The sequence below is a fragment of the Haemorhous mexicanus genome, chromosome Z (assembly GCF_027477595.1).
Source record: "Haemorhous mexicanus isolate bHaeMex1 chromosome Z, bHaeMex1.pri, whole genome shotgun sequence".
Taxonomy (NCBI): domain Eukaryota; kingdom Metazoa; phylum Chordata; class Aves; order Passeriformes; family Fringillidae; genus Haemorhous; species Haemorhous mexicanus.
Window position 1 is genome coordinate 42,230,264 of NC_082381.1, and position 23,682 is coordinate 42,253,945.

At 35.7% G+C, this 23,682-nt stretch overlaps 1 protein-coding gene across 2 annotated transcripts in view; it reads right to left on the reverse strand.

Annotated features, from left to right (window-relative positions):
* Window positions 1-1,762: 1,762 nt before the first annotated feature.
* The window catches only part of MCCC2 (methylcrotonyl-CoA carboxylase subunit 2), a 36,938-nt gene continuing 15,018 nt past the window's right edge, over window positions 1,763-23,682 (reverse strand). For both annotated transcript variants that reach the window (XM_059873513.1, XM_059873511.1), the window contains exons 7-17: window positions 23,229-23,342; window positions 17,939-18,003; window positions 16,947-17,046; window positions 15,944-16,039; window positions 14,684-14,756; window positions 14,409-14,485; window positions 12,298-12,364; window positions 11,871-12,027; window positions 10,987-11,101; window positions 9,645-9,730; window positions 1,763-2,190 (exon numbers count right to left, since the gene is read on the reverse strand). In XM_059873513.1, coding sequence (XP_059729496.1) covers window positions 2,073-2,190; window positions 9,645-9,730; window positions 10,987-11,101; window positions 11,871-12,027; window positions 12,298-12,364; window positions 14,409-14,485; window positions 14,684-14,756; window positions 15,944-16,039; window positions 16,947-17,046; window positions 17,939-18,003; window positions 23,229-23,342 — 1,068 coding nt within the window. In that variant the 3' untranslated portion in view covers window positions 1,763-2,072. The remainder of the gene's footprint in view (window positions 2,191-9,644; window positions 9,731-10,986; window positions 11,102-11,870; window positions 12,028-12,297; window positions 12,365-14,408; window positions 14,486-14,683; window positions 14,757-15,943; window positions 16,040-16,946; window positions 17,047-17,938; window positions 18,004-23,228; window positions 23,343-23,682) is intronic.

Consider the following 23,682-nt stretch of genomic DNA (forward strand, 5'->3'; position numbering starts at 1 on the left):
AAGCATCTTTTCAAAGATATTTGCTTTCCAAACATACCTGTCACCTGTATTCCAGGATTATCTGTTACTTTCTCCAACCTGGCATGATTTAATTACTAGTGTAATAGAAAGAATGTATTCAAAATAAAAATATTATTCAGAAGAGATCAGATTTCTTAGCAGAAACAGGCAGTAGTCCTCATGGCTTTGGAAGTGACAGGCAAAATTGACCACCATAATTAAGAACAGGAAGTCAAGTGCCAGAACTAATTATTCAACTGGAGTAGGAGAAAATACAGTGCATTTCTTCTAATTGAAAGCCACTAACAGCATTTCAGGGCCTGGAACTCTTTTTCTCCCTGCTTATATTTCATATCTATATTTATATTTATGTATTTTATAAATCTGTATTTAAAAGTACGGTGTTTTTAAATGCATTTCAGAAGCCTATTAACCATAAATAATTTCACTTTGCTTTCAGGATCAAGAAATCTTGGGTTTATGCCAGACATGCTCACAAATGTGTGTAGTAAGACAAGTGGCAAAAAACCACAGCTCTGTGCCCAGTTGGCAGTACTTTAAACTATTATTCTCTGTTAAATATTTATTCAATATACTAAAAGTAAGCATGAGAATGCAGACCCACATAAGTAATCTTTCTAGTGGTGCAGAACACACCAGGCTTTGGATACATTTCACCTTGGTAAAAAGAGGGAAAATTGCTCTTTTAGTGCAATTTTTGGCAAGAGTGTCAGAGACAACAGCTCAACATATGCTAGGCTGTCTACCATGTCTGTATCCTGAAGATCCTAATTCCAAGGAATTATTTCATTTTCTTTTTTGCATCTGTCTGAGACCCAACTGGAAAGGCTGGCAGATAGCAGACCTTCCATCCTCCTCTTGGATCCAAGGAGAACTCCTTTCCACACAAGCCCAGGAAGATTACAGCTAGTACCTTACCCTGGGTGATCACTCCTCTTAGCAGTCTTTCCTGTCCCCACAGGCCAGCACAGGAGAGGAACTCTATTCATGTACACTGGCTCTTCTTGCACTTGACTCTCAGTTAAGGATATTTCTGACAATGGCTATCCAGGCACCTGTAGAGCAAAGCTAGATAAACTGAAATCACCTCCCAGCTAGAACAGTATGTAGTTTCTCCAAGGTGCAATGTTTCTGAAGAGAACATACTAAATGACAGACACTGAGTTCTTGAAAAACTTTACACTCCAACAAGCTACCCTAAATAAATCAGAATAATCAGAAAGCACTCCAGCATCACAGAACTCCCTAAGTCAGTGAATTTCAGGCTTCTGCTCTGAGCAAAGCATTGATCCTTGTGGAGAGAACACTCTTTTTGAAACCAAAATTACCAGAAGGACCACATGCCAAGATGTTTAAACACTTTTGCAGCCAGTCTCTGTCCTCACGCATGCTCTCAGCAACCTGCTGATTCCATAGATACCAGCACAAACCTCCCATCTCTTCCAGAAAACATTATGCATCCATCAGGTTCAATAGTTGTTTTGACTTCAGGGAACCACACAGAAAAGCAGTGCTTTTTGGATGAAAGCCAGAGACAGAACAAGATGACAACAAATGCATGAAATCTAAAATTTCATGCTGTGTTGAAATCCCTGGCTGCCCTTACAGCACTTTCCTTTCACAAAAATTATTTATTAGCAAACGTGGGTTTTTCTTTGTTGGACTGCTAAAGTAATTTGCCTTTATAGGAGACATACAAAAAAGAATTTAAAGAATCACAAGAGCTGATAAGCACCAAATATATAGCTTATTTTGTACATTTATTTATATAAGAGATAGTATCAATAGTTTCTTGTAACATGAAGTACAATGCAAGAACTTGCAATTTATTCATGCAATGCAGTTATCTAAGCACTTAAATGACTAATCTCAAATCACTATCAAAAATCTGAAGCACTGTTTGCAAATTATAGTAAGTGAAAATAATGAAAGTTTCATTAAAAATAGCATCTTACAAATCTTTATTTTAATTATCACAATACTGTAGCTAGTATGCTGTCCATCCCCAAATAAAATATACAGAGGTAATTCTGATGATCACATGTTTAAGTTTACATTCTGAAAACTCCAAATTCTGTCTTCTTTGTGGGTGCATTTAGCGCTGCGCTGAGACTGAGGCCCAAAACCAGTCTTGTGTCAGCTGGATCAATAATTCCGTCATCCCATAATCTAGAGAAAAGCCAGAAACATAACAAACCAAAACTTTTAATAATTAAAGGAAATCAACATGATTTCAAGCCCATGAAATTTGAAATGCTTCAGAAAAAGAAAGAGGAGTGAAGAGCTAAATTATACTTAAAACAATGGAGTAAATTCACGCTGTTCATCAATGCAAGAGACTGATGTGCATTACTACACGGAATTGGTCTTCTAGAACAATGTTTACATTTTAGGTAAGTGAAAAATGTCAGGCCTACACATTTTAAATAGATTCTTCACACTTAATAATTTCCTTCAAGAAAAAAAGCCCTCTTTGCTTGTTAATGTTCATGTGGAGAATGACCATCTGTGAACGACCTACCTAATTCTATTAAGAATGCTTGCACTTCAAGGATTATGCCACATCATTATTTACACTATTCAGGTTAATTCAACTGCCAGATAAGGATGATCCAAGTGTTTATTCTTTCATCATTAAAAAACCAGAAAAAATTTCAAGTATTTTCAGAATTTCTGTGGTGGGTTGACCTTTGATTCCAGGTGCCCATGGGGCCATTCTATCTCCCTTCCCAACTGGACAGAGGAGATGAAATAAGATAGAAAACAATAGATTGAGATAAGACAGTTCACTAAAGCATAAGTGAAAGTCTGCATGTGCACCAAGAGTAAAAAAATGTTAACAACTTTATTCTCTACTTCCCATCAGCAAGTGATGTCCAGTCACTTCCCAGGAAGCAGGGCTTCAGTACATATGGCATTTGCTTAGGAAAGCAAACACTGTAGGTAACCAATGATCCATCTTCCTCTTCTTTTCCTCACCTTTTGGAACTGAGCTGAAGTCATATGGTATGGAATATCCCTTTGGTTTATTTGCATCAGCGGACCTAGTTGTGTCCCCTCCCAGGATTTGACCACTCCAGAATACTGATGGGGGGAAAATGTTGGGGAGAGAGGCTGGTGCTGTGCCAGCACTGCTCAGCAAGGCACTGCTGTGTTGTCAATACCCTTCCAGCTACTAATGCAAAGCACAGCACTATGAGGGATGCTGTGGCAGAATAAACTCCACCTCAGCAAGACACAACACATTTTTTTCGTTTATTTTATCATTAAGTTCATTTAAGATACTACCTTACTTAACCAAAGCCTGAAGGCAATTATATTTTAAATGAGCAATTTTCAAATTCCCAGGTCCCCAAAACTGACAACACTTGTAAATAGTCTCTTTGATATTATCCAAAAATTAGTCTTAGTGGCATCAATTCTCAATGACAGCTTCATTCTACCTAAATTAAAATCAATGTTGAAATTTCCATGTTGAAATGAAACCATAAATATTGTTATTTCCCCAGCAAGATATTTAAACAAGATACCACGCTGCTCACTGAAACCCAGTCTCACTTCAACAATCACATACTTTAATCTGCATCTGCAGAACACATGCATCTTTGGTTAAGAGAGAGATGCTCCTCCTCCATCCCATCTTTCCCTACAGAGACTTATTTTGCATTCCTTGTGAACTTACTTCAGTATTAGCTAATGCTTTATTCCTTGTGGAAAATTTAAAAATACAAAAAGCAGCCAGGAACAGGGAGCCAAGAGTGACTCTACCAAGAGAAGACACAGCCTTTCCCTTCTAACTGAAGTTACATCTGCAAATTTTATATTTTTTGGAGATAATTTCTGGCAAAATCTATTAGACAGGAAACAAGACATTTTGCACTCTTCTTTCAATCCTAAATGTGCCAACCTCAGCCCCAAGAGGACTGCAAACTGTAAATAAATACATGCTGATAAACTCAAGGCAGCAGCAGACACTTGAGTGTTTTCCATATTTGCTTTATTTTTTCATTTGCTGTGAAAGTAATATTGATCAAATCAGATAAATATACTAAGAAACTGACAATATATGCTTTTCATTTTACAAGGTGTATCTATCCTGTGATGCACAAAATGGAATTGCAGTAGAAGACACCTTTAATGAGACCAGGCACAAGGGTTCAGGCTCAGCTCTAGGAGCTTGTTTTCAAAGTTAGACAGAGAAGAAAAAGGATACCCAGCTCAGAAGGAATACTCTACTATAGATCTTATCACAGTGCAGCTTCCTAAGCAGCAGACTGTTAAACTAAATGGGGCACAAGAGCAAAACTGAAGTATAGAAGAAGAAAGGGTTTGGAGAAGGGACGGTTTTGCTGCTAATTGGGCAAAATCAGGCTCTTTCTTTTTTGGGAGAGAAAACCAAATTTTGATTTAAGAAGTCTTGTACTACAGCAGTTGTGGCACTCACTGACCTGGCTGCCAGGTCCCAATAATAAGAGAACGAATTCTGGAAAAATGATAGAATCATAGAATGGTTTGGGTTGGAAGAGACCTTAAAGATCATCTAGTTCTAATCCCCTCAACATGGGCAAGGATACCAGGTTGTTCAGAGCTCCATCCAACCTGGCACTGAACACTTCCAGGGATGGGGCAGAGGATTGCTCCTCTGGGCAACCTGTTCAGTGCCTCACCATCCTCACAGTAAAGAAATTCCTCAAATGTAAAAAGGAGAAAAACTTATGGCATGGCAACCCCCCCCCCCCCCCCCCCCCCCCCCACCCCGCTATAAACCCAAAATACAACTATAAGAAAACTGTAGCTCTATCTAACTTCTTCTCATTTTAGGATTCTCATTTAGTACCTCCCTTCTAGAGGGCTAGTAACCCAAGCACTGGAATATTCTAACAGCCACACTTGTACCTGCATGGAAGTGGTGCTAACAGCAAATTCCATTTCAGATGACACAAGAGCTGTCTGTATCAAAACTCAGATAAAGTGCATGGTCTAAGGTCCTGCTGTCTGACTCCTGTGAGTAACTTCTTTCCTAACTATATTTTTAAATTTTAAGAAGTAACTAAATTTTAATTAGTAACTCATTTCGTTAAAGTATTTGGGCTTATTTGGCTTATTTGGGCAATACTCAGTTGAAAAAACTCAGAGGAAGTGCTTCTTACCATACAAAAGAAAAAGCAATTGGAAGCTTTTTTTTCTTCAAAATACCCAAAGAAAAGTGTAACTTGGTTTTACAGAGACTTACTTAAGAGATCTTTGAATGTTCTTGATTTTTCTCAAGACAATGGTTGTAGCTCTTGATATAATCTAGCATGACAGAATGGCCAAGACAGTATTTTCTACACTTTCAACTTCAGAGAGTGTACCTTACCAAAGATTAATGCATGTGCTTTTTTTTCCTTCACCTTGTATTTATATTTTTATTTAGTTATGATGAATATAGTCAGATTAATCTGACAAAGGAATGGAGAAGATCCTCCTTAATAGTGAAAATAAAAGCAGTTCTGTGAGGTCAAATCAATCCCAACCTTCTGTTTTCTTAAGACTATGAAAAAAAACCCCAATTTTTGAAAAATCTCAAATACATTAATTTCTATTTTTAAGCAAATTTTGGTTTTTTCACTGCTACAGCTTTGTTTGCTCTCTATATAAACTTTTTTTTCCCCCCCACTGAATACCTGCAATTAACTTTCTTATTTATGAAACACATTGAAACAGAATGAGGGAATTCATAATACTTAAAATGTTCAACACATCTGCTCAGGGCCTGGAAAGGGCAAGGATGAACTGACTCCAAAAGAATCACCAACTTAGTGCAGTACCTTGCAAGACACAACTTCATAGTGATTACAGCTTTAATAAATATCCAAATATTAAGCACATGTCAATGTCAGATTTGGGTTGTTTTTTATTTTTCCTTTTTTTGTAAGAAGACAATTGACTTATATTGACAACTGCAGAAATTTTATGTTGCATGGAAGTCAAACTGCTTTCATATGGTCACCCCTGGCTTCGGCTTCTCTTTGTTTAAAGAAAACTGCATTCTCTACTGGGATGTAACATTAATAATTAAACTATCTATTAAAACCCTATTGCAGGAACATGAGTCACACTGCACTCATAAAATGTCTTTAACTGAAATAGTGTGAGTAAAAGAAATGAAGTTGCCTAAAGTAAAATGCTTATGCAATTTGTTAAGATGCAAACGAGTGAAATCTTTTAAGAAACCTGTGAGCAGATTAATATAACTCATTAAAAAGGGTGCTGCCTAATGACTGCCATTAATTAAGACTGTTCATTGTGAAAGGTTCTAATCAAAAAATTGGTTAAAGTCTGATTAGAAAATACAACTGCAGGGAACAGTATTGACATCCTGTATGTACAGCAAGTTATCACTTATAAGCAAAACAATATAAACAGAATAAACAGGGATGTTTTCTTATCTTTTAAGGTCGTCGGGGCATTTTCCTTCTCTCTCTTTATTAATGCTAAAAGCTTGATTCAAAGCCTAATGAAGTCAAGTGGAAGGGTCACATCAATCTCAATGGCTATTAAGGGTGAGGCAGGCAGGAGGACAGCATGAGGGAGCCTCCAAACCAGAGCTGCACACAAGCAGCAATACAGACAACAATCTTTGTGCCCATCTATCATTTTTTGTTCTCTCAGAAATGCAAAGCTGTTTGTGAGAGTTTCCTTGTTGACCTCTTTGGTGGAGGGCTCTTACAAAGCAAAGGCTGTCTGAATTCTGTTTTAATTACAGTACCCTGACCTTTGGTAGACAATCAGCTGGGTTTTTACCATGCTTGGAGCACAACAGAAATGGGCTGCAAAAGGGACAGGGTTACTCCTCCCTGAATTACAGCAAATGCTGATAATAAGCAGCTGCTGATGTTGGCTGATTGGAAAGGGTTGTCTCCAAGGTGCAAGGTGAGTGGTACATCCTTCCCCATGAGCACTCTTGCTGTGAAGATTGTAATCCACTTCATCTCATTGTTTCTGCTTGGACAGCCTATTCCACAGTAATGAAAACTTCCGAACTATTGATCTGAGATCTTGCTTAGGAATTAGTTAATGCAAAGCATGAAAGGGCAGGAAACATGAGTATATCCACTGAAATACCCAATTAACTCTACAAGAGAGCAATTAAAAGCTCCTAGACAAAGCAGACTGCAACTACTTGAACTGAAAAGCGAGAGAAACAAGCCAGAACTGCTTTGACCTGAGCCACTCACACACTGTTGTCAAAAGCACTCCTTTGTGAAAAGAGGCATTTTACCTTCATTGCTTATAGCCAGGTAAGCCTCAGAGGGATTTCAGATCTGACATTTGACTTCATGTCTCAGCTGGGCTTATTATTTTGAATGCAGCATCACACGAACCCAACCACATGCAATCCAGACCCACGCTAGCTCTCAGCCAACTCACATCTGTGCACGTCATGTTTCCTTTCCAAAAGGAAACAGTAAGAAGTGCATAACTACCCTGCTTTTTCAAAAAAATGACACGTCACTTAGCACTAAAAGCACTAACACCTGGGCTGGGCAAATTTAAGCTATTTGCTGGGGTGACTACTAGATTAACAACTTAACTTCACAAAATGGCCAGATATTCTGAAAACATAAACTGGTAAATGTTGCTCATCAGAGAGCACAAAGTTGACATGAAACACTCAAGTTTCACATCTAAAAAATCAGACATTAAAAAAAGCCACATTTTGAATTTTTAACAATGTTAGTCTTAACATGACATGTAAAACTGCTTTCTTACAGATTAGTAATTTTCTGTTGTAAATACTGACAATCATCTGTTGGCTCTTGGGAGAGGGTAAGTTTTTATATTGGTAATATATCTAATATATTGAATGTTAAAAAAATCATGAGTAAAAGAGTCTGACTGTTTCCAGTGAACACATAAAAAAGCAAATGTAAAAAAAAAATCACATTATCTGTCTTCTCTGGGGTAGAGATTAATTTTAAATACAGACAGTTTGACTCATTTTTAAATGTTATTATAAAAGCAGAATATTCTTCTCCTTAAAATCCAGTTATAAAAAATACATATTTTTTTCATTTTTCCTTCTGCCTTAGAGCACAAAGTCAGCGGTTAAAAACTTTTGTGCTATTTCTATAACTACCCACAGAAGATCAAGCTTGATGAAGGTATTCATTTGATGAACATTAAAATTAATGTTGATTTCCCAGGTATGAATATCTCAGTTAAGTATATTTCACTATCCCTACACAAAAGAGTAAAAGTTAACAATCATTTCATATCTTAATTCTGATCATGAAGAAGGAGCTCTTCCCAGGTTACCTGCCCCTGCTTCCACAGTGTGTATACTTCCTTCTTACACCTCAGTTTGAGGAGAAAATCCTTGCTCAGCCATGCCAGTTTCCACCCTGCCATGCTCAATTTCTTACACACAGGAATAAAGAGCTCTTGTTCTCTAAGAAAAGTATCTTTAAAGAATTGTCAGCTCTAATCAGCCCCTCTGTCTTTAAGAAGTTTCCAAGGCAATCTCATCCACTAACCCTTTAAACATCTTGAAATTCACTCCTCTATATTTTAGGGAGCGGAGTTTCTCTTTGCTGCCTCATATTCCTTGAGATCCTGAGCCTGACCAGGCTGTGCCTGCTACTTCCAGTTGTAACCCCTTCAGTGAGCCCCTCTGCACTGGCGAGTGCCAGGAGTGACAGGAACGCCACGCCTCTGGCTGGCTTGCCTGATACCTGCACCAGGAAATTGTCCTCTACATAGTCCTCGAGTCTCCTGGGTTGTTCACTGCCAGATCTGCTGCTTTCACAGCTGACATATGGGTCACTGAAATATGCTACCCTCTAGCTTCATTAGCAGCTAAGAGTCTGTGGCAAATTAGCTTTTGGATACCACAAGCAAAAATATATGCAGAAGATTAGTGCTGATGGGATGAAACTAATGCAGAATTAACCATCAAAGGCCAAAAAGGCCCCCTAAGCCACTTTCCAGATGTATCTGGATCACTTCAGGATGCCACCTTGTTTCATTAGCCTAACTAGTTCCTGGTCATTTACTAATATAGCATCAGCCTGAGGCATGAAATGCTACAAAGGACTTCTCAGCAAACATGAGTATGCAGTACCCATCAGCTAAAGCTCTACACCATCACTGCTATCATCCAATACAATTACCTACCATGACCATGACCTGAAATTTGCCAATGGCTTCAGATCATCTTGAAACTGCTACCTCCTTTTCCACCGGCCTCTTCTACTTGCAGGAACCTATTGAAATTAGTTCCTCCTAATACACACACAGACACTCATTATAGTGTTCAATAAGCTTTAGAAAGGTGACCAGATACTACACCGGGGAGAATGATATAAAACTCACCCAGAATAAAACATGAAAGAGAAATTGCATGCTACCATATAATTTCTTACAGAACCAGTGAAGTACTTCCTGCAAGTGCATACTGTCTTCTGAAACAGTTCATGGTACCAGGTCCCAGAGATAAGACAGACACGGCATTGGTTTGAATGCACATCAAACACAATCTTTGCTTCCAATTGCTCTGTTCTGCTATTCTTTAATACCAAGAATTAGAAGTCAAGTCCCACGATTACAATTAAAAGTTAGAATAGTTACTTGTATGTTACCTTGCACTGGAATAAAAAGGGTTTCCTTCCTCCTCGAACCTCCTAATGATTGGTTCCTTCAAAGCTGCTTCATCTGCCTCAGACAACTAAAAAACCACATAAAATATTCTTTAATATTTTCCTCTCCAATGATAACAGAACTTTATATGCAGCATCAGCCTGAAGAAAATGCCTAAATTATATGCCCAAAGTTCTTTTTACTCTTTTACCACACAATTGTCAACTATGCATGTTTGATAACAAAATTCAAATAGCATTTTCCAAGCGAGTGTAAAAAAGAGAATGAACATATACTTAACTGAATGCAAGAGTAATTGGTGACTAGCACTTGAAAAATTACTAAAGCTTGTATATTGGAAAAAAAAAAATTGGGTTGCCTTTGGCAAGATTTTTTAATTAAATAAGTCTGTGCTATTCTAACACTAGGTTAGATCCAGTGTGATCCAGACTGGTCATAGTAATTCAGAAAACTTTCAAGTTTCTAACACATTTGACTAACATTTAACTACTAATAATTATTTTTCTTGACCTTCTTTCTCGGTATCATGGATTTGGGAAATTAAGGACAAAGATAAGCTGAGTATATTCTACACACAGAAAAATCAAGTGTTGTAAAGTAGTAACACTGAGATAACATGTTCATACTGCTTCACTATTCTGATTAACTATTCATGATAAATATAAACAATTTTTAGACATCAATAAAACCACTTCTTATGGGATCAAGGGAGTAGTATAACCATAAACCTTGCAATTAAAAAAACCCAAATCAGCAGCAAAGAGTGTGCTGTGAAACTATAAAATATTATCATAAGATTTAGTAAGATATGTTTATTATATAAACAATATACCTCTAATTTTCAATTAAAATGTTGAGATGAGCAAAAACTTTTTCAAATCTCTCCAGACTACTGTTGTTACAATTTTCATAATTCTTAATCAGTGAATCATTTGAAGATCAATTTTCTCTGTAACTGCCACCTTCATAAAATTGGAAAGACACTTTTTCCTGACATTCCTCTTCATACACCCAAACCAAGGAGGATTCGTGGTTGCTTATCTCAGGTAGAACTAATAACTTGTTGCACAAAGTACTAAAATAGGACGGTATGTAAAAAACTCCTCTTTTTAAGCAAAAATAAGAAATGTTATGAATGATCTTCACATTTCAAAGAAGTAAGCCTTTCACAAATTCTTCATGTTTGTCAGTGCACTAGTTGGCACTGGGATAATTCACTGGTGTCTCACTCTCTTCCACCCCTTCCTAGCTCACAAAGTGACCAATTCCTGTAAAAGAGTAAGTGATAATGACTTCACCAGTAAGGAAAGAAGAAAGATATACCTGTTTTCCCTCCCTTGCTTTTTGGTCCTTAGCTATTGTAGCTAGAACAGTTGCAGCTTGTTCTCCTCCCATCACTGATATGCGAGCATTTGGCCACATATATAAAAATCTTGGACTGAAAAAATACATATTAAACATTAAGGTAAGACATTGTCACATTTCCTAATGAAGAATTTTCACTCAACTAAGAATACATTTTTATGTATGACGATTTTACAATATAACATTTTTTTTAAAAGGTACATTAACATACTTCAATGCTTGCAGCATTACATTTGAAAATGTAAAAATTCTGTTAATTTCCATTATTCACCTTTTTTTAAAAATTTCTCTTTCATAAGTCTCTTCAGCTCACATTCCCAACCCACAGGAATTTTCCTCCTAAACATCCCAACTAACTTCAATAGTATGGGGAACCTTAAAAAATTAAATTTAACAAAATCACACAAGCCATGTCCAAAGGGTCAACAAAAAAATCTTTAGGGGTTATACAAACCTTACTCATAAAAACATTGAAGTGAATAATGAGTTTTTACACAAGCTGATATACTTTTCCTATGAATGCAGAATAAAGGACTAGCCTATACTGCCCAATGATTGTTTAAGACTTTATAATTTTTCCACCAAGAACTGAAATGGGAGAAAAGAATATGAAGGTTTACTTTTAGAAGGTCTCCTCTGTCACCTAATTCAAGGTGAATCATAAGCCTTATCAGTCTCTACAAATTTTAGGCTGTTATTTACTTATGAACATATTCATTAAGAACTCTTTTCCAAAAAGCACAACTTCTTCAAGAGTTCAAACGATTTTTTGGAATGGTACTTCAAGATTATGTTTTCTTAAATTATTTCTATCCGCTGTAACAATTTGAAGCAATACTTACCTATATGCTCTTCCACACATCCCATAGTTTCCAGCTCCATAAGAGCCACCAATAATGATAGTTATTTTAGGTACATTGGCACAAGCTACAGCAGTTACCATCTTGGCACCATCTTTTGCTATCCCTCCAGCCTCATACTCTCTGCCAACCATGAAACCTGAAGAAATACAACAAGAACAAAAGGCTCACCAGTTTATATTATAATACTGTGCCCTATGTCATACTGTGTGCTTCACAGTACATTGCAGAAAGAACTGAGGAGCAAATCATAAAGCAAGGCCTTCCCCACCTGCTGACAAGCTGATTTCCAAACAGGCTGGAGATATAGGTACTATAAAGCACACAAGAGGCTGCCTAGAACACAGCCTCAGCAATTAACAGCAAAGTCTACAATGAAGTGAAACCTCAAAAACTTGATCTTACTCACCTGTAATATTCTGCAAAAACACAATGGGAATATTTCTCTGGCAACACAACTGGATAAAATGTGTACCCTGTGGAGAGGGAAAAAAAAGAAAAGAGTAAGCCATTAAAAGCTGGAAAAATGAAGCTATCACTACCACCATTCTGAAGCCTGTGCTAAATCCTTCCACTGAAGTCCATCACAGTATTTCCATCCAGAAGTGCTATACTACTTCTCCTTCACCCAAAGTTAACTGCAAAACATGCATTCACTGTAACAGAAGTAAGAGATCTCCAAAACTGTGTGAGGCCATAGGTAAAATAAATAATATCCTTAAAAAGCATTACTACTAATACTGAAAAGCTCAACTGCTGTGACTCAGCCAACATGCAGTTAAACCGTGGACAGCACCAGTGCGGCATCTGACATTGACTTAGTAAGACTGTGTCAGAGAAATCAAGCCAGTCAGTCAGTCAGAAAAATGTATCTCTCCATTTTCTGTACAAAAGAAAAGTGTTCTCTAAAACTGGGAAAGGCCAATATACATTATTTACCTATGGTTCTGCCAATTGCTGTAACATTTTCTCCCCTTCCTGGAGGCAGATGCCCTCTCCCAATTTGCTAGCAAAAGACCAATTTCCTAGTAAAGTTACAAATAGTAGATTCCAAGCCTCTGTTTCAACCAATCTAAATCAATAAAGTTCCCTGGCTTATTTATACATTTGCTGGCAAACAAAACAAAACAAGGCTATGTAGCACAACAACCAAAAAAATACCTAACCTCTTCACTTTATAAAACCTGCAAAGGTTATAAAAAGAAAAAAAAAAAAGAGAAAAATAATTAAGTATAATCTTTGAAACATGTGAATAGCATAGTGATGATCACGGGGAAAATGTGCAACAATTCATTACAAAAATGCAAGAAAATAAAGGAGTACTGCTAAGGCATGTTGCTTATAGAACCAATATAATGGACAAATGTTTCTCTAGAGGTGAATTTCCTTTTACAGTGATATCCCAGTAGAAGTCAGAAAATGAAGATTACTTACATTTTTTTTCATTGTTAGGAAAAAAAGTTGTAGCACTAAATTGTTAGAAAAATAACAAAACTATTAGAAATACTGCAAGAGTTATTTTCCATCTGGACGTAACTGTTAAAACAAATGTCAGATGAAAAAAAATGTCATGTACTACAGTGCTTCAAGCTGGAAGTATTCCTTCAGCACATGAAACTTAATTTTGTGCACTATTTTCTAACAGCAATAAATCCAGTAAAATTACTTCGTTTCTCTACCTCTCTCATCAATGCTTCCTTTTTCTGTATATTCTCAATATCAATTTCCTCACCGTTAGCTCAAGAGGCCTGTTAGAATAAAACTAGCATATATAATTGCTTTTACAAAAAATTCAACTGACAGTTGTTTCTTAAAAAAATAAAGAACTAAAGCAAGCAACAAATGTTTACCTAGACCAAGGTAAACATTTCACAATACCCAGATCTTTATCACCATCATTCCTTTAAGTTCCAACTGTAAAGCACTGTTAATTGTGATAAAATCACAATATTCCTTCACACACAGCCTTCCATTCACAAAACAGGTGTTTTAGCTACAGATTTTGAAAGACTGCACGGGTATTAACTCATTCTAAGCCAGGAGATGCCACAGCAAAGTATGAAAATTAAAACTCTGGTAAACCAATGAACTGAGTACTGGAATTCAAGTTTAAGATTTTCCAGTTATTACAAAAACAAAGATGTGATTTTCCATAGTACTTCATGGTTTCGAGTTTAGAAATATCCAGCAGGGTATTTGATGTAATCAGGATGGACTTGTCTTGCAACAGATGTAAGTTTCAGGCTACCTATTTCAACTATGCTGTATTCACACAAACCCAAATGCTGTTCTGATGTTGGCCTGTCTTCTTCACATCAGAAAAATCTACCAGATACTGTTTCCAAATTATGGTCAGGTTTTTTTCAGCTTATTAACAGCTCATACCTGTTCTGCATTTACATGAAAAACGTGGAGCCAGTTCTCTTTCATTATTTGAAAAAGTTCCTCCTCTCAAGAGCAAGTTGTCCACCAGAAGTTTTGTTTCTCAATGACAAAGAAGCTAATAATCTAACTATTTACCTTTTTTGCTGACTCTGAGAAAAGAACTCCATTGTTTCCAATAATTCCTACTGGGTAACCAAAAATTCTTGCAAATCCTAAAGGACAGAGATTAATTCGTAAATTTCCACATGTATTTATTTTTTCATAGCATATAAAGGTAAGACTTTCTCCTGGTAACAGAAACTGCTATTCTTCTGAAAATAAACATCATTAAAAATATCAGTAGTGAGCCAGAATAAATCCAACTATAAAACCAGTGGGAACATATACAGAATAATTATATTTCTACTTACCTGTAACCAAAGTATCCCCATACAAGGCTTTGAATTCATCAAATCTACTTCCATCTACAATTCTAGCAATGACCTTAAGAAGAAATGGAATAATAACATTAAACTCCTAATCCTTTGAGGTTTTTAATTGTTTAGAAAGGATGGCCATGACAACATAAAACCTTTCCATTTATAGAACATCAAGCAGCCCACCATATAAATAGTTTGGAAGGCAGGCAAAGCTCATTTAGTTTTTTAAGCATGATTCATTCACATGTTTGTAAAAAAACGGATTTTCAAGATCAAGAATGTTCTCATCAAACAGCAAAATTACACAGGAACAACATTTTCCTGATTAGTTGAATTACAAAGAAAAATCTCTGCTTATATTAAACATTAATCAATAGCCTCTCATTTGTAAAGAAAAACACAAGTACAATCATGAGCCACTTTCTTAGAGATATGATTATTTTTAGGCTTGCTTGAGTTTGCGACATACAAAAATAATGAAGATCTGATTTGAGGTTTCTCTGTGATGCAAAGGAGCCATTTTTTATAAATACAGATCCTCTGCTAGCAAGATTTGCCAGAAGATACTTATTTCCACTTTAAAAGAACACAAATCCAAACTCTTCAAACTTTTGAGAGTGAAGTATGAAACTCAAATGAAATTGTCCATCTCTTTTTCCCCTTTATGCATAGCAAATCCTAGTAATTTCAGCCAAACATTTTAAGATGGGTACATATTAGGACTCTTCCTAAGATACATACTTGGCTAGTAGTAAAAAAGACTCTGAACGCGAGATTCGTGGTAAATATGAGAAAGCCTATAGGCTGACACGAAGGTTCCAAGGCAGATAATTACACCAAACCTGCAGTAGGGTAAAAAAGTCTTTGTACGCAGATGGGACAAGGCTCAAGTGTTTGGTGCGCTTACACTCCATAAATACTTAAACAATCTTTCACAGGACTGACAGAAAAAGCAAGCCATCACATCCCTGGGCAAGTCTATAGAACGCTTTGCCAATGAGGAGTTCCCATTTCTGTCAGCTTTGTCAGAATGTTACCAATCTCTCATCCTTTCTCATCCTTCTCTAAAGTATAACCAACTGATTATATTTTCAACAAGTTACTGCTATTGCAATGCATCTGCAGGACAAAAATATGAAGAAATAAGTACCCAAATCAGGTATTATCAATTATGACAATACAGAGTGCATTCCTGCAAGAAAATGGGTGCAAATATGTATGGGCATATGGATCTTGCATTAATACTCATACCTCTTTGACATCAAAATTTCTTTTTAGCTGATCACCAACTATTCCATATATTTCATCAGCTGGAAATAAAGGCTCTTCTGATGGTTCTATAGTCACCTATAGCAATTCAAGAAACAATTTACACAACTAAGTTCATATTATGATTTAAAAATTCAAACAACAACTGATTTATCAACTTTTTTGAGCACAGACTTCTCTTCACCTGCAACATTAAAATGCCTGTACTGGCTTGTCATTTTGCATAAAGACCAAGTTTCCTAAACTGAAGGTTGATAACAGTTTCTCACTTACTGTCACCTTTTTCCTACTCCTGCATATATCTCCACATGTGCTCCACTTCTTCTATGTTATAAAAAAATTTAGGCAAGTCCTCCTATTTGCTAACTTTCCCCTGTGCCTTCTAAGGCAGGCAGCATTCTGAAAAATGAGTGAAGATTTTGTCACACAACTGAATCCAGTATCTTGCCTTCCTTGAACTTCCACTCACCCTCTCATATCTCCTACTAAAATAAAATATAGCAATTCCACCCCCTTATGCTATCCATCCAATTTCCTACAAGGAATTCTTAAATCAATACAATTAATTGTTAAAATTTAGGTCTATCCCCTTGGTTTTCAACACCTTAATAATCCCAGAAAACATCTACTCAAAAAGATTCTTTAGCAGGTATCTAATTTTAAGTCCATAGAAAACAATCATGTGGGTTTAAAATTAAGTATCTTGCAAGACTGGATTAATGTAAAAGTGCAGTTCTATGACTCTGAAGCACACTTCTATTTGCTTAATTCCTGCATTTAATCCCAGTAGTTTTATTGGGTATAATACAGCAGGAATGTAATTGCAGAACTGAAGCATAAGAGAAATCTTTAAGGACAAGAACTGTAACTTCCATTTTCAGATGTGTAAAGTCATAGACAAACATGGGTTCTATAAAACAAAATCAGGCAGAGAAAAGCATTCCTAATTTCAACAATGCAGTGTTCTCAGACTCTATACACTTACATCTATTTTCTTCTGGAGATTCAAACTTCTTACAACTTTCCTTGCCAGATGAAGTGCATGATTGTCATCCAAAGCATAATGATCTGTTACACCAGATTTTCTGTACATAAACAGCAATAGCAAGATGGATACTTCAGGGACAAAACCAATATAAATCAGGTAATGAAAACCTGACATTTTAAAGCTTCTAAGACATTGAAAATACAGATGAAACAATTCAGCTGTGTTTTATTATGAAGTTACTTTAAAAATGAAACCCATGCCTGACCTTTTCTTCAAAATAGTACATTCAAGTTATCAGACATGAAATAAAATGCAGGAAACAAAAAAAATCTAAATGGCAATATAAAATATAACAATCATTGTTCATATGCAGCAAAATTAATTTCAATTATAAAGAAAAATATGTTTACAAAAATGGCATGAACTGCCCTTCAAAATAATTCTTTATTAACTTCAAATTGAAGTAACAAATAAGTGTTTATTATACAGCACTGCATAACTCACTGTGCAATAATACCTAATTTTGTTTATTATTAGTTGCAGAATTTGAAAGTGCACATATTTTATGGGTTTGATTAGAAGTATTTTTTACAAAAAGCACAAGCTATTTTGATCTTGCTTGCAGTGAATTCTACATGACAGTAAGATACCATCTGCAAATTGCATTATCTTTCTCAATATATTATTCTGTTAACACTCAGTATTAAAGTCCTACATATTATGCATGATGCTGAAGTACACTAGACATGTGAGCATTTTAAAGCAGTAAATGAAGGAAACAATGCTAACCAGAGTAACACAGTGTAACTGTGATATTCTAACTATAAAACAGTCAGCATCAGATAACACAGAAATAATTTTCAAAAGGTAAACACAGCTTAAGAAAGATCTAAAACCAAAATAAAATAAAAGAAGGAAAGGGCAGGGGAAGGGGAAAGGGAAGTCTACAATACGGAAGAAATTAACTCTGGGAAAATATTTCTTTAAACCTGCAATGAAGATCCGCCCCTCCAAGATCCTCTGCTGATACCTGTTCACCTGTTGCTGCTTTAACCTAACACAAGGAAAGGAAAATGAGCTTCACAGATGACATTTGTCCTGCATTAATAGTTATACCATCTTAGGTACAGTAATAGCAGAGATCTTTGCAAAATGCTTCTTCATTAATCATATTTCCCTGTTTACTCTTCCTCAGAGCATCAAAATATCTTTTCTTTTTTCTTCTTTGACTTTACATGCTTATTCTAGTGTTAATATGTAGTTTTTATTTACAAAGATACTCCCCAGTGTTATACTTACTGCTGTGTTCATAATTTGTGTGCATACACTTACACATCCCTCAGATTCATAAATATGCTTTTTCACAAAAATTTTCTCAGCACTTAATATGAAATTTCAAATGGGATATTTACAAGCATTGTTTCAAGGAAACAATACACCAGAAACCTAGGATTTTTCAATTTTGCTCTCTCTACATAAACACTTCTGTGAACTTTAACTCACTAATTTAAATAGTATTTTAAATGCTATTATTGCTATTATTACTATTATTAATTAGTACTATTTGTACTATTATTACCATAAATTTAAATACTATAGTACTATTATTATTATCAAATACTAACATGAGTAGTTTAAACAACTATTAGAAGTTTTTATTTTCTCAACCTTCCAGTAAATACACAATAATTTAGTAATAATAGTTTTCCTTAAAAGAGCATATCAGTGGCATGTAACTGTTTGGATCAAGTACAATGTCTCCATAAAAGTACCTGGACTGCACAATCCAACACCTAGATCTGTGTAATCTTAAACCTGAAAGGGTAATTTAAAAGTGAATGGTCCCCTTCCTAGAACAAAACAGTATCATTTACTACTGGGGTTAAAAAAAAACAACTCAGAAGACTTCTTGAGGCATTTCTACTCTACAGTAAATGCTTTGAAAAGGATTCCTTGTAAGCTGGAGAAACCATTCATCACCCACAGAGATTACAGAGGTAGAGTACAAGCAAGGGAAGGGAAAACTATCGTAATTTCCAAAACAGATTTCTGTTTCCAAGTTTCATATTGAAAAATGAAGCACACTAATTATATAAATACATATATATATATATTCTCACACACACTTTCAAATTGTCAAGTTTGCAAATTTAACCACAGATATTTCTTCAACAGTGGATTCTTGCTTTGAAATTTAAATTACCCATGGAATATGAAGGTGTGGCATACTAATTAATGGAAAGTTTCTGTCAGAGACATAATTAACTTGAGTCTTCATTAAACAGTGAACGTAAGATACTTTTAAGACAAGTGAGGAAGATTTCTTCACTGGAAGGGTTATGCAGCATTGGAACAGGCTGTCCAGAAGAGTGGCTGAGTCACCATTCCTAGAGGTATTTAAATGCCTACAGATGTGGCATTTAAGGGTTTAATGCAGAGTTTAGTGGTGCATTGGGCAGTGTAAGGTTAATGGCCAGACTCAATGACCTTTAGGGTGTATTATAAGGGATTTTACCATTTGATTATCTGATTACTTTCTATGATTCTATGAAATAATTACATACATCTGTCATTATGCAACCAGTTGTAATGAACTATTACCTACTGCAGAACTTAGCACAAAGCTAAATAGTGCAATCGTTTCTATTGGCAAGGAAATCCCGAGATTTAATTTTAAAATATTTTACAAAACCAGCTTTTTTATTTTTCCACAGAGGTGAAGTTTTCCTTCTCCGAATCACAATACTGGAGCTGTGGCCTCTGTCTGCCACCATGTGAGATTGCAAAGTTTAACTCCTCTGCTCAAAGCAGGGTCAACCAGAGAATGTTGCTAATGACCATGTAATGATCATGAGTTTCGAATATCTCAAGAATGGAGACTCCACAAACTCTCTGGACAACTTGGTTTGGCATGCCCAGCCTTGCAGCAAATGTTTTCTAATGACTAAAGAGAACTTCAGCTAGAAATTATTGAAAGCTGTAAACATAAACTTTAGCTATAATATGTATTTTCCACAACAGATGAGGCCAATATGCAGGAAACTCCCCAGTACATAAATGCACACGAATTTGAAAAACTTATTTCCTGTTTTTACCAGACTTTTTTCACCTCTGAGCACAAAAAGTAGCAAATTTTACCTCAGGAAGGAAGAATCAGAAGTTTCTGGAACAAGAGCCTATAGGTCTACAAAGCCTGAACTACCAAACAGTACTGCCAAAGATGAGGATACAGATATTCCACTTGAGAAAATGCAGAAGAATGGCCCTGAATGTTACTGCTACTGTGACACTTATCCTCTTCTATTAAGATCTGTCTAATTATGAAGTCATTACTCCTCACCTTTCCAAAAAAGGAGGCCAAGAAAACTTCCATTTTAGATGGTGGACTGTACCTACAATTCATTTTTTTTTAATCATACACATCTCAAAACTAATTATAAGTAACATCAGGGATATTTCTTTTTTCACTTCCTCGGGTTGTTTTGTTTTAGGCAGGTAAGCAATAAAATCCAATCCAATTTCCTTCATATAGGAAAGACATTCTGGGGAACAGAGCTTACTCAATAACGGCTACAATATATGCTCCAGCATGGAATGGGAGTTTCTATGGGAATCTGAAGTAGTTTTGATGCTTAGAAGAAGGCAAGTAGAATATTTTCAGTGAGAATATGAAAAACTCTACAGAACAGAAAGGCTGACAAGTGAAGATAATAAAGTTTGACATATACGCAAAGATAAGGATCATTACATCTGCAGGTTACTAAGAAACAAATTAAATTGGAGGATAGTTGTGAAATCTTCCTCTGAAAATGGGGAAAGATTTTAAAACTTTTTAACTTCACAACACCCTTGCAGTCACTGACTTGCCTAGTCAAGTTCTCCCCTTGAGGCCTGACTTGGGTCATCCTTTTCCAGACGTCCATCCTGGCAAAAGTCTCATGAGCTACATCTCGATGGCACACACTAATGATCTAAATTGCCTTGTGATGTTAAATTATTACCATTCCCAGAGAACAAGAATCTGGTTCCCTTTTTTTTTAATCTTCCAATCCAGTTTTCTAGGTCATATTGGGTATTAGATGTCTTACTGAAAATCTTTTGAAAAGGTTTGTACTTGAACAGCTCAGGTGTTCCTGCAACCAGGGCAGTTACTCCTAGTTATAATAATGAACCTACTAACATTTTGAGGTACAAAGTTCATGTCTTTCATCACACTAGTTTTCTTATCTCAAAGGAAAGATGTACAAATCACATGTTACTCACTCAAATAATATTCTCAAATAGTATCTTATTTCATGCTTTGCCATTTTCAGCAAGAAACTCCAAATATCTAAATTACAGTGATATATTTATAGAGAATTACTAAATTTTGAGGACAATTTGTCTATAAACAAGCAGAAAAACACTAACACAAACAAGATAAAAAGGAACAGAAACCTAGGTAGGACATTTGAAACAATTACTGTCAAATGTCAAACAACAAAATCCTAATGAGCAGTAAATAAATTACCATTACATTGCATAGTTGATATTCATTACTTCATCTGCTTTTCCTCATTACTTTGTTCTTCTAATCAACTCAGAAAGCCTCCACTAAAATAATAAATTACTTCAAACTAAATGCCTTTTTTACTGGGGTGGGGGACAAAGTACCCTTGTACTTTCAGGTGTGTGTCCCACGCCCCTGCTTTCCATATGCCAATTAAATTCTGAATTTATTTAAGGTGTACAAATGTAAGACTTTTTTTTCTTCCTTTTTTCTCTTTTTTCTTTTTTTTTTTTTTTAACTGCACAAGAATTTAAAAGCATCTATACATTGAACTTTCAAAGAAGCATAAAATGCCAAATCTACTTTTATAAACAAGATGACACAATAGGAAAAAAATCACTCTAGAGGAAAAGAAAGCAATACAAAAATATGCTGTGGAAATGAGAGAAAAGCTATACAGGTAAACACTAAATCACATTAAAGGATGAGTCCTTCATACTTTTAATGACAATAACACAATCATGCCTTAGGAGCTAGTCAACAAATAAATCTGTCAGTGGCTGTTTTCCCACAGTTTAATGGGACACACCACATTTTCCTAGTATTTTAACTGTTGAAGGAAGTGACTTCCAAGAGACTTTACCTCCTCTGTTAGTAGAGGAATTAATGGAGCAGTATCTTCATTAACAATGCTGTTAAAAAGGAATTTCTCCACTTCAGCATTCTCTAGATGGAAGGACTCTTGAAAGACATTAGATTTACATTTGGCTTTGCCACAGGAAGAACACCTTAAAGTTCCCAAAAGACTGTAACCAAAACAGAGCCATCGTGCTGCCTCAGACAAGTTTGTACAGTAAATTTGACACATATTTGACTATTTTAAAAAAGCAAGTTTATCCAGCCACATTTCCTCAAGACTTGAACAGTTGTGATAAATGATTCTCCGTTTAGTAGTAAATAACATTTATTACTAAAAATTCTGTTAAGTAGAATAATCTTTGTCAGCAAAAGACTGACATTATAGTAGTATTATTTGCATTGGTATAGAACTGAGCCTAGACTAGGACATACAATTATGTCTAAAATAACAAATCACATTCAAGCATTCTTTTTGTTGCACCAAGCTATGGTAATTTTAAAGCTCTCTTATACTGTAGTACTTCACAGTCACAAATTCCACTATGAGTTCCACAGTAATGCAAGGTTTTAATTCACAGGAATTCATCAGGTCAGTTTCCTTAGAAACAATTTCCTTACGAAGGATGGCAGGAAAGAAGAAAGGAAGGAAGGATGGAAGTACAGAAAAACAGAAGGAGAGAGAGAGAGAACTAGGACAGACTCCACCGTAAGCATGCCTCCTTTGGCAGTAAACTGACATAAAAATACAGCAGACCAGTCCTGCTTCAGAAGTTCTTTTATCTTTGATCTTGACTTTGAGATACAATACACATGGTTGTGATTTTTTCAAATTTTGTGTCAAACCTAAAGAGTACATAATTAAATACAGAAACAATTTTTATTATTAAAAATGTGCACAGCAATCTAAAAACAGTACTATAAAAACACCTGGACACAGTCTGATTTACATCCATATACTTCTAATGAACAGAAGAGATTTGACTTAGGATAGAAACATTCAGATATACTTAAAAATACAAACTAATCTACAGAGTATCTAGAAATATCTCACCAAGAAATTACTCAATTGCTTAAGGTGTACAATAATCGCAGCATGATTTGGGGGAGAGGGGAAGAGAAAGGCCAGTCACTAGAAACTTCTGTATCCTTACCAGTGGTGGCCCTCCCAGGAATATTGTTCCCTGTCTGGCAACAATAATACTTTCATCAGCCATTGCAGGTACATATGCTCCTCCTGCTGTACAGGATCCCATGACTACTGCTATCTATCAGAAAAACAAAAAGCACAAGTTAATGAACTGTCCAACCCTTAAAAATAGCAAAGCCACATGATATGTATTTTAATACAGGTCATGGGACAGCACTGCAAGATTATTTCTGTCTAATAGAGCAAACTTTTTATGTTTCAGCATTTCTTTAAAAAATAAGAAATCTTCCATTTTCAACAGTCTGTTGAACTATGATCTTCAGACTACCCTGCTGGAAAACTCATACATAAAGTACCATGACCTAGGTATGTGATATGTTTGAAGAGACACACATTCTACCACGAAATTTGGTTTTACTCATGAACAGTAAAGGTTAAAACCAAGGTATAGGTTTCTC